Source organism: Chelonoidis abingdonii, chromosome 2 (assembly GCF_003597395.2).
Source record: "Chelonoidis abingdonii isolate Lonesome George chromosome 2, CheloAbing_2.0, whole genome shotgun sequence".
NCBI classification, from domain to species: domain Eukaryota; kingdom Metazoa; phylum Chordata; order Testudines; family Testudinidae; genus Chelonoidis; species Chelonoidis abingdonii.
Genome location: NC_133770.1, coordinates 226,767,908 through 226,778,447, shown reverse-complemented (window position 1 = coordinate 226,778,447; position 10,540 = coordinate 226,767,908). Strand labels below are relative to the sequence as shown.

The window sequence follows — 10,540 nt, the reverse complement described above, 5'->3', positions numbered from 1 at the left end:
CAGTTGCCAGCATGCTTGTCCTCTGAATAAAATCTAATTTAGTAGCAATATGCTGACTTAAGTTGTATTTCCTATTGAATTTCTCTGCTATTTGTTAACTCTTTCTAGGTGGGTGGCAATAAATGTGTTTTGTAGATTTGATAAAGTTACGTGTTCTGTTCTATCAGTACTTGGGGTAAGTACACAATTTACTTCAAATTATCATCAGTTAGATACACTGGACTCCATCCTGGGCTGCACTGCATTGCACCACATCATAAAGTGGGCCTAAAACTGAAGTAGCTGTCCCCAGTTGGCTTATCTGAAGGTAGGAAACTTTACCAGTGGCATAAAGCAGCTTTAGACTGATTTTAAGGCCAGAAGACAGCAACATAACCATGTAGTCTGACCTCCTGTACCTTGCAGGCCACAGAACCTCACCTACTCACTCCTGTAATAGACCAGTAACCTCTGGTGGAGTACTGAAGTCCTCAAATTACAAAGAATTCACTATTTACTCTAGTTTAAACCAGCAATATTGTACTTCGACTTAGAAAGCTTTGACAAGGTCCCCCACTAAAAGCTCTTAAGCAAAGCAGTCATGGGATAAGAGGGAAGGTCCTCTCATGGATCAGTAACTGCTTAAAAGACAGGAAACAACGGGTAGGAATAAATGGCCAGCTTTCAGAAAAGAGAGAGGTAAAGAGCAGTGTCCCCCAGGTATTTGTACTTGGACCAGTGCTGTTCAATATATTTGTAAATTTGGAAAAAGGAATAAACAGTGAGGTGGCAAAGTTTGCAGACAATACAAAATTACTGAAGGTAATTATGTCCAAAGCAGACTGCAAAATAGGGTGACCAGATGTCTCGATTTTATAAGGACAGTCCCCATTTTTGGGTCTTTTTCTTATATAGGCTCCTATTACCCCCCACCCCATCCCAATTTTTCACACTTGCTGTCTGGTCATCCTACTGCAAAGTTACAAAGGGATCTCACAAAACTGGGTGACTGGGCAACAAAATGGCAGATGAAATTCAGTGTTGGTAAATACAAATTAATGCACCTTGGAAAATATCCTCACTAAACATACAAAATGATGGGATCTAAATTAGCTGTTACCACTCAAGAAAGATCTTGGAGTCATTGTGGACACTTCTCTTAAAGCATCTAGTCCATGTGCAGCAGCAGTAAAAAGAAAAGCTAATAGTGCTAAGAATCATTAAGGGATAGATAATATGACAGAAAATATAATACCATTCTATAAATCCATGGTACACCAACACCTGGAATACTATGTGCAGTTCTGGTCTCCCCATCTCAAAAAAAAAAAATAGAACTGGAAAAGGTACAGAGAAGGCCAACAAAAATGATTAAGGGTATGGAGCTTCCATATGAGAAGAGATTAAGACAATTGAGAATTTTCAGCTTGGAAGAAGAGATGATTCGGGGGAGGGGTGGGAGAACAGGATAGAGGTCTAACAAAATCATGAATGATGTGGAGTAATTGAATAAGGAAGTGTTATTTACTCCTTCACCTAGCTCAAGCACCAGGAGTCACCCAATGAAATCAACAGGCTTTAGTTTAAAAGAAACAAAAGGAAGGGCTTCTTCACCCACCACAGTCAACTTGTGGAACTTGTTCCCAGGGATGTTGTGAAGGCCAAAACTATAGCTGGGTTAAAAAAAAAAAAAAAAATCATTATGGAGGACAGGTCCATCAGTAGCTACTAACCAAGATGGTCAGGGATGCAAGCCCATGCCTAGGAGTCCCTAGCCTCTGACTGCCAGAAGCTGGGACTGGACAATAGGGGATAGATCACTTAATAATTGCCCTGTTCTGTGCATTCCCTCTAAAGCACTTGGCATTGGCCACTGTTGGAAGACAGGATACTGGGCTAGAGGAATCATTGGGCTGACCCAGTATGGCTGTTCTTATGTAGAGCAAGTGACCCATGTGCAGAGGAAGGTGACCCCTTCTCCCCCTGTAGGGTCTCTACTCATCTGAACTGGGGAAAAATTCTTTCTTGTCCCCACATATGATGACCAGTTAGCCCTGAGCATCTCTGCAAGATCCACCAGCCAGATACCTGGGAAAAGATCCACTGTAACAACTCAGAGCCCTCCCCATCTAGTGCCCCATCTCTGGCCACTGGGGATATTTGCTACTAGCAGTCACAGATGGGCCACATGCCATTGTAGGCAAACTTCCTCTTCCAACTTCTGCACACATTTTGCGAAAAGACAGACAAATGAGGAGAAGATGATCATCATCTTCAAAATTTGTAGTTACAAGTCCATATTCTTTTACTATGTTTTTACTAAGGCATTAAAGCATTTTTTCCCTCCTGGTTTCTCTTTCCTAATTTAAACTCCTCCTTTCCTCTCACATTCCTGTTACAATTGTTTCAAAAATTACTTTGAAAGATGACTTCTTTAATTTCTGTTCATGGGCATTTTGTAGATTTTGCCACAAATTCACATGCAACGGTGACCATTATTTTGTATTAGAGAAGAAATGTTTCAGACCTCATAATAATTAAACTTTATTAATATAAAATTTTAGTATAAAAATAGAATAGTTTATAACATACATTTAAAATAATTCTAAGCTCAAAAGATGCGATCATTTTAAACAAAAATAGATAAATTGCTCTTTTTACATTCATGTAATGAGTTCCTGCACACTATTTCTTCTAGCAGTTGTCTTCATCCTTGTTCTCACTTACCCTGCGTATATGGTCTCAAGATAGATTATAAACTACTACTTCATTATTTTCTCAGTGCTGTAGATGTCCATGGCACTTATCTGTATGTCATGATAAAGTTTACATGTTTACTTTAAAAGGACACATTGTTACTTAATACCTGAAGTGCTTAAAAAAGTACTAGATAAATTCAGTAAGGGACCTGATACATCATAAAGTTGCATAGAGAAATAGTCCTGAAATTTATGGATATGAAATGCTCAAACCAAGTATTTGCAATACCCCCTCCTATGCAATGTCACTCATCTGCCTCACAAAACATAACTGCTGTTGTACAGCTGTGCACTGTTAAACTACCATACTTCACACCAGAGAGGGCTGCAATTCATCACCGAGTGGTGATTATGTTAATAATTAGTTTAAGCAGCTTGAAATCCTTTAAGAAGGGAAACCATGATTAGTGTAAAAATATATTTAATGGACAGAGATAATTGTTAATAACAGAACTGTGATTATTTAAGGAGTTGGAACTATCAAAGAGTTCACATCCAATAAGGTAAATTTATAAAGAGCAATTAATACAAAACAAGAGGCTCTTTAACCAACAGTAGAACAGGTAAGAGTAGCATAAAAAAAGTGAAGTATGGCTGCAAATCAAAAGGGTAAATAGTCGGACTTTTGTGGATTTTGACAAGTCCTCATGTTTTGCCCTCAAATACTTAGGTGCATGCATGTGAATGAGAAGTACACACTTGTATTTAAGGTCAGAATCCATATTCAGCCATAAAAATCATTAGCTCTGTCCCCTTGTTGTTTAATAGGATTTTCTACAATTAAAACTATTGACTTTTTTGTAAACTTCCTTTTTAACAGTATGTACCTGCTATACTTGGCACTTGGGAAAGATGTGCCAGATCCATTATATAAACAAGAATCTGTTAATCTGAAACGAATTTATACCCATTTATGTCAGCACAGTTGATATAGTAAAACTTAAGCTTATGGGAAAATACTACTTAGTGAATAGACATTTCAAACACCAACTGTTCTGTTTTAAGTCACAGCACCCTTGAAAATTTTTGACACTAACAGTCCACAGAAGCTTTTCAACGTAGAGAAATAAAACCTAGATAATCACTGGCCACTTTATGCTGATCTTACTTTTTACTGTCATTTATTCCAGTGATATGAGCTAGTCATTAGGATATTAAATCTATTTAAATGTATTCTTAATATTTTAAATGGAAATTATCAAACATTAACAACTCAGTAGCAGACAGCATAGGTAGAAACTATGCCTGCCTTAAGCAAAATCATTTAAACTACTGACAAATCTTTGTGAAATTCTACTTTCTCGTGGAAGTGAAGTTTCAAGCAGTATATTTTCTTCACATAGCTGAATGCAGCCATCTGAACGACCCTGAGCTTTAGAGAAATGAGTCTATATGAGTAACATCACTGCAGGTAAAGTCAACTTGCAACACTGTAAACAGATAAAAACAAGTTATTAACAGGATAATATCCAGTGTAAATAAAATTACGAAATATGTATTTAAGTTAGGGTGAAGAGGAAATGTATATCTAGGTATCCAAGTTTACACTGTTTTAGAGGTTGTGATTTAAAAGTGTAACTGATCCAGGGGAAAGCTGACCTTAAGTTTTTAATCTTTTGTATTTTTTAAAATTTGTATTATTTTACTGAACTGAATAGATGTTCACATTTGTATGTATTCTACTGTTCTCTATGGCCTCTGGCTAAGACACTATATCAGTAAATTTTCTAAGCCTTGCCAGGTAGCCAAGCATTATCTTACAAACATGCCAACAAACAAAATATTGCTTTATCATTTCAAGCAATCAGAATAGTTACAGTCACTATTCTCTGCTTACTGTAAACTTTTGTAGGACTTAACTAACTTCACTAACAAGAAACAAGTGGAAATTTCCACAGGCATTCAGCTGTGACCTTGCATTTCCACTACATTTCACTTAAAACAACATCAAGACATTGTATCCCTAAAGATGGTGTGGAGTGCAGGGGAAAGAGGGGGGTATTCCAAACAGTAAAAGAAAAATAAAACAAGTAAATGATCTCCATCATTCAAGAAGCAAGACTTACCTGTCGGTCGATATTGTTTTTCCATTCACGTTTGAAGAAGAAGAGGGTTCAGAGTGGAAAAAGTTTTTTATCCACCAGCATTTATCAAATAATTCTGGTAACCCTACAAAAGGGAACATAAAATAGAAGTGATTGGCATTTAATCAAAGTGCCAAAAATGAGAAAGAATGTATGTTTGAAAGAAATGAGCAATACCATGATGGGCTTTACCCGTGAACTTCTCAGACCAGGGATCAGAACAGAAGGATGAACTGCCTGATGAAACACTGGATTCAGAATTCAATCGAGCTAGTGTAGAAAACAAAGCAAGGATCTTAAATTACAGAATATACATTAATTTCACACTAAAGATTTTTTTTCAAGACTTTACAGACCCCTGATACCTCACAGAAGACACTGTATAGCTAGAGACAATGTCCTTTTTTCCAGTAAACCTAGTTTTCCAGTATTTTTAGATCCCTTTTTGCTAGGGAGATTGCATGAAGGCAGGATAACTATTTTATGAGTTCACCTACAGCTGCCACTTATTCCTCACCAGAAGAGGCATGCTGAGATGTAATCTCCTGGTGTAACTTTCACTGAAGCCAAATGAAAGTTAAGTCCACAAGATGTATTTTAGGATCAGGCATATATATTGCTATTAATACAAGAGATTCAGGTCTAGAATACTGACCTTTGATATAACTAATAGGAGAGAAAAGGTGGGTGAGGTAATATCTTTTATTGGACCAACTTCTGTTGATGAGGAAGACAAGCTTCCAAAGACTGGAAGAAGAGCTCTGTGTAAGCTCCAAAGCTTCCCTCTCACCAACAGAAGTTGGTCCAATAAAAGATAATACCTCATGCACGTGCTCTCTCTAATATCCCAGGACCAGAGCTATAACAACACTGCACATAAGAAATAGGACACCTTAGACTAGAACCTTTTTTCTCCCTATACTTTCCTAACAAAATTAATACCAATAATGCTTTACATTATAGCGTGTCATCCAAGGATCTCAAAGCATCAGAACATTTAGGCTCACAACTACCTGTGAGAAGCAGGCAAGTAGCATTTCCCCATTTGACAGATGAGGAAACAAAGGCACAGAGACATTAAGTGACCTGCCCACACAGGAAGTCTGGACCACAGATAAAAGCCAAATCACTTGATTCCTAGTCCTTTGCGTTAGCCATAAGATTTTATGTAATGACCCACCAAGGGCCTCCAGATTTCAAAGCAAGAGGTGCTACAGCTTTAGCTAAAAAAGTAAAGTTCTATAGTCCACTATGGGTCGGCAAAGAGGGGGACCTGCAACAAACTCACCAGTGGGTTACACATCCTTCCTTTTGATGTTTATTAACGTCCAATGCAAGTTACACACTTCTCATAAGAGGTAAAAGTCTTTCCTCTTCATATGAGGAAGGAGAAGTAGGAGAGTAAGTCACAGAAATACACAAGCCCCCTAAAAATTACGATTATCCCCCCTCCGTAGACAATAAAGAACAAAATAAATAGAACTGTCTTCAAACCTCCAAATCCTCAAAAGTGACTTAAACACTGTACAACCAGGTATTGAAACTTTTTTCATAATCAGCCTCAGTTTTGAGATGTTTCCAATCCAAAGAGATGGAGTATGTTCAGTCATGTAACTCTGTCCTTCATAAACAAGAAGAAATTGCCACGAAATAGGAAACATGCACCAGGTTTTGTTTAAAGATTTTTGTTTGTTTGTTTTAAAAAACACCTTACTTCTGTAGTACTGATTCTTGGCCAGGAGGCAGCCAGCTGAAGGCACAGATGCCATAGCAAAGGCACTGACTGGGGCAAAAGTCAAGCAGGCTGGTACAGAACAATCTGCAGGAGAGCAACAGAAAGAAAAAGAAATATGTTGGCAATAAAGAGCTCGAGTGTAAAGTGGCTTTCACACCAAGATACAACACAACTTGTGCAACATCTTTATTAGGGCCTTTCTGATCTTTGGGCTAAATTCTGACATTGATGGAACCCAAAAAGTTTTAATTAAATAACTTCCGATTTACTGTATTTACACCAGTTGTAAGGGAAGGGAAAAATATGTCCCAAAGAAACCTTAAACGTATAAGGTCAGAAAGCACTTGCAGGTCTTCCCCAATCTGCAATACAACAGACTTATAATGAGCACCAAGAGCACGCACTGGGTAACCCAACTTAACGCCCCAGCAGCTATCTTGGCCGCCTGTGCAAAGCAACCGTAAGCCCCTAGCCACGCTCCCCGCTGCCCCTACAGAAGAAGAAATCCTGCTCCCCTTACCTGGATGGCCCACGCTCCCCGAAAAGCCGCCCCCTCTACAGCGCCCCCGCCCAGCCAGCAAACTGGACGGGGCTCTGCCTGCACACGCGCACCCTCCGCAGCAGCAAGCGCCCGTCTGCTTCCGCGCGCTGAGTGATCGGGAAGCGCGAGGCGGAGTCGGCTGTATAGGCGCCCTGGCGCGCGACTGAAACCCTACCCGCGGGGCGCCTCCCCCATGACCTGGTGACCTCACACAACCTGGGCCCGGCCAGGTGAGGGGAAAGAAATCCCGGCGCTGGGCAGAGGGTCGGCGTGTGCACGTGCTGCCCAGCTGAGCAGCGGCGGCGGAGCGCTTGCTGCCCTGGGTGGGAATGTCCCGCGAAGGGCATGGGGGACCTGCACTGCCCTGGCCTGTGTGATCGCGGGGTGCAGAGGGCTCGGCGCTATAAGGAGTGAGGGTTGCTGAGGGACCCCCCCCCAGTCCTTGCAGCTGTGGCAGTGCTGTAAGAAATGGGGTTGGGCAGGGTTTTGGGGGGCGCACACATGTCTTACAGCAGGTGGTTCCGGGCAATTAGGGAGGGTGTGGACAGGAGAACCACCCTTTCATTCCTTCCTTCCCGCCTCCCTATTTGGAAGAGGGGAGCGTTGCCGCACAATCACTCCACTGCGGATGAGCTCACGCCCTATAGAGAGGCTTCTAGCTCGGACCCAGCCTTTCCCCTAATATTCAGGCCATTTATTGGGGTTGCATGGTGGGGGAAAAGATTAGTGGCCCAAAAGTGTTATTCAAAGACCTTTGTTTTAAGCAGTCAATGAAGAGAGAATTCGCAGAAGGGAGTGTCGGCAGCTCTCACAATTTTATCCTGGGTCTTGTGGTATGCGTTGCGTTTCTCAAAACCCCAGCTTCTGAAATCTTGTGATTAGATAAGACTCTCAGCTTTCATTGAAGAGGTTAGTTTCCAACCTCTGATTGCAGAAAAAAGCTTGAAAATGTGCCGTGACTGCACCCTAAAGGTTCAGAAACTACATAGCAAATAAAAACAACCCAATCTGAAAAAAAAAATCGGGCTGTGACTCATGGTGTTTTGTTTTTCTTTTAAACATATGGGGTTGGCATGTCTGTCTATGTATTTATACCATACTCAATCATCACCATAGCATCTGAACACTTTAAATCCGAAACAACCTAGTCATGAAAGGTTTGATGTTTGCCCTCAGAGCTATGCAGAATTGCCAACAATAGAGCTAGTCAAACTTTTAATCAAAAATGGTTTTCAGTTGGAAAATGCTCTTTGACAAACTTTTTTTTTTTTTGCAAAATTGTATCAGTTTCAACAAATGATGTTTTTCTAAAAATTTCATTTCAAAATTTGTTATATTAGAAAATGTAAAAGGCTAAAAATCTAAACAAAGCATTTTGATTTCCAAAAAAAAAAAAAGATATAATTTTGTTTCACAATTTAAAAAATGGCTTTTTTATCTTAAGGAGGAACACTTTTAGCCATATCTCATAGGAGGATTGGCAGAGATGAAAACACAGCTCATGTTGCAGTTGTCACATCACTCTATGCTGCTTAACCTCCTTGAGTGGTATATCCTATCTTATACCAAAAGAACAGGAACAGGATTGGTGATGTCTTCTTCTAGTGCATTTAGTAAAAGTGAAATGATACTTATGGGAAACATATTCCTTATGAAAGTGTACAAGAGCAGAGTTCCTGCCCTGTGATCATCTTCTAATGACACTGTATAGTATAGGGCCCTTGCGATCTTCTGTCAGAGACTTAAATGGCAGCTTTGACTAACTATCCTGAGTTGAACGTGGAGGCTTGCCTTAGTTAAAATAGTAAGGCTGACTAGGATAAGTAACTGGCAATTGGTTTGGTACTAATTGTACTTAGATCATTTACTTCAGGGGTCTCAAACTCCCGGCCTCTGGACCATCTGCAGCCCGCAAGCCTCCCCGGTGTGGCTCATGGAGGTTTTGAGGCTGGATCTCTCCCTTGGCCCCCCCTGCTGCCCCCAGGTGCTCCCGCCTCAGGGGCCCCAGCAGAGCTGAGTGGAGTCTGTCTGCTTGCTCCGGTGGATGCCGGCCCCTCCCTACTGCCCAGGTGAGGGGCAGGGCTGTGCCTCCATGCACTGCCCCTGCCCCGAGCATCCCTGCGGCCAATGGGACACTGCGGACGCAGTGACTGGGGGCAGAAGCATGCGGAGGCCCCCCGGCCCATCCCGCCTTGGAGCCCTAGATAAGTGCCTGATCCCCTCCCACAGCCTGTACCCCCAGCCCCTCCCCACATACCCCCGTCCCCACCCCAAACTCCATCTCAGAGATCTGGCACCCAGACCCCCTCCCACCCCAACTCCCTTCCAGAGCCATGTGCCCGTCCCCCACACCCCCCAGAACCCCCAAACTCCTCCCCAAGCCTGCACCCCAACTTACCAGAGGGCCGGTGCAACCATTTAGGAAACCTAGGCGGCCGCATGGGGGCGCTAATGGTTGGGGGCACCTTAAAAGCCGCTCAGGTGGGAGGTGGAATGGAGGTAAGCTGGGGGGGCTGGGGAGGTCCGCCACAGAGTAAACGGGGGGGAGGGTGGGGTGTGGGTGGCGCGAGCGTGGGGTTGGGTGTGGGTGTGGGGCAGTAGTGTGCCCTCCGTGTGTCTGTGTCCGGGGGAGAGTCCGGTTCCACTCTGTCTCCGCTGGCTGAGCACACAGTTCCCCCGCTCTAAGTCTCCTCCAATCAGTGCCACAAGCCTGCGACGGGGAGGGAATGTAGATCGGCACCAGCGTGCTCAGCGAGGAGGCGGAGCTTGAGGTGAGCTGGGGCGGGCTCCCCAGCAGGGTTAGCTGCGTCGCAGGGGGGGCTTCCCAGGCGGGGTTAGCTGCGCGGGGGGCGGAGAGGCGGAGTCTCCGCTTGGGTGATTTAGCTGCTGTGGAGGGGGTGTAGCTGCTGGGCGGGCTCCCTGTGGGGGTGGCAGGTTCCCGGGGTGGGGGGCTGGGTTAGCTGCCACGGGGGGGGGATTAGCTGGGGGGGTGGCACAAGGTGGAAATTTCACCTAGGGCACAAAACTTCCTTGTACCCCAGACCTCCTTGTTCCGGCTCTGTACCCCAGACCTCCTCCCCCTCTCAAACTCCATCCCAGAGCCTTAGGCGGGGGGGGGAGAGTTTTTTGGGGGGTGGAGTTTTGGGGGGCAGGTTCTGGGCAGCATGGGTGACATTGGCCCACTGGGAGGATTTGAGGACTGGCACTGGTCCTAAGGTAAATTGAGTTTGAGATCCCTGATTTACTTCTTGTTTTTGCCTTGAAATGTTAGTAAATAGATCTACAGAGTAGTACTTCATTATGTTAGTTTTGAAAGATTTACTCTGGTTTCTCTTCAGATCGTATAAATCTTTTACCTTTAAAACACAATAGTTTAAGTTCCACATGATGTTTGCAGAATTTTGTTTCAAGGTAGCGAAACAGAACTTTGAACTGATTTTAT

General features: G+C 43.0%; 1 protein-coding gene across 1 annotated transcript; it reads right to left on the bottom strand.

The window, feature by feature from the left end:
• Nucleotides 1-3,523: 3,523 nt before the first annotated feature.
• On the bottom strand, nt 3,524-7,223 carry PPDPFL (pancreatic progenitor cell differentiation and proliferation factor like). The gene is made up of 5 exons (XM_032794322.2): nt 7,078-7,223; nt 6,537-6,641; nt 5,000-5,092; nt 4,805-4,907; nt 3,524-4,168 (listed from the first exon to the last, which is right to left on the bottom strand). The coding sequence occupies exons 2-5, from the start codon at nt 6,589-6,591 to the stop codon at nt 4,156-4,158; spliced, it is 264 nt and encodes an 87-aa protein (XP_032650213.1). The 5' UTR covers nt 6,592-6,641; nt 7,078-7,223; the 3' UTR covers nt 3,524-4,155.
• Nucleotides 7,224-10,540: the final 3,317 nt, after the last annotated feature.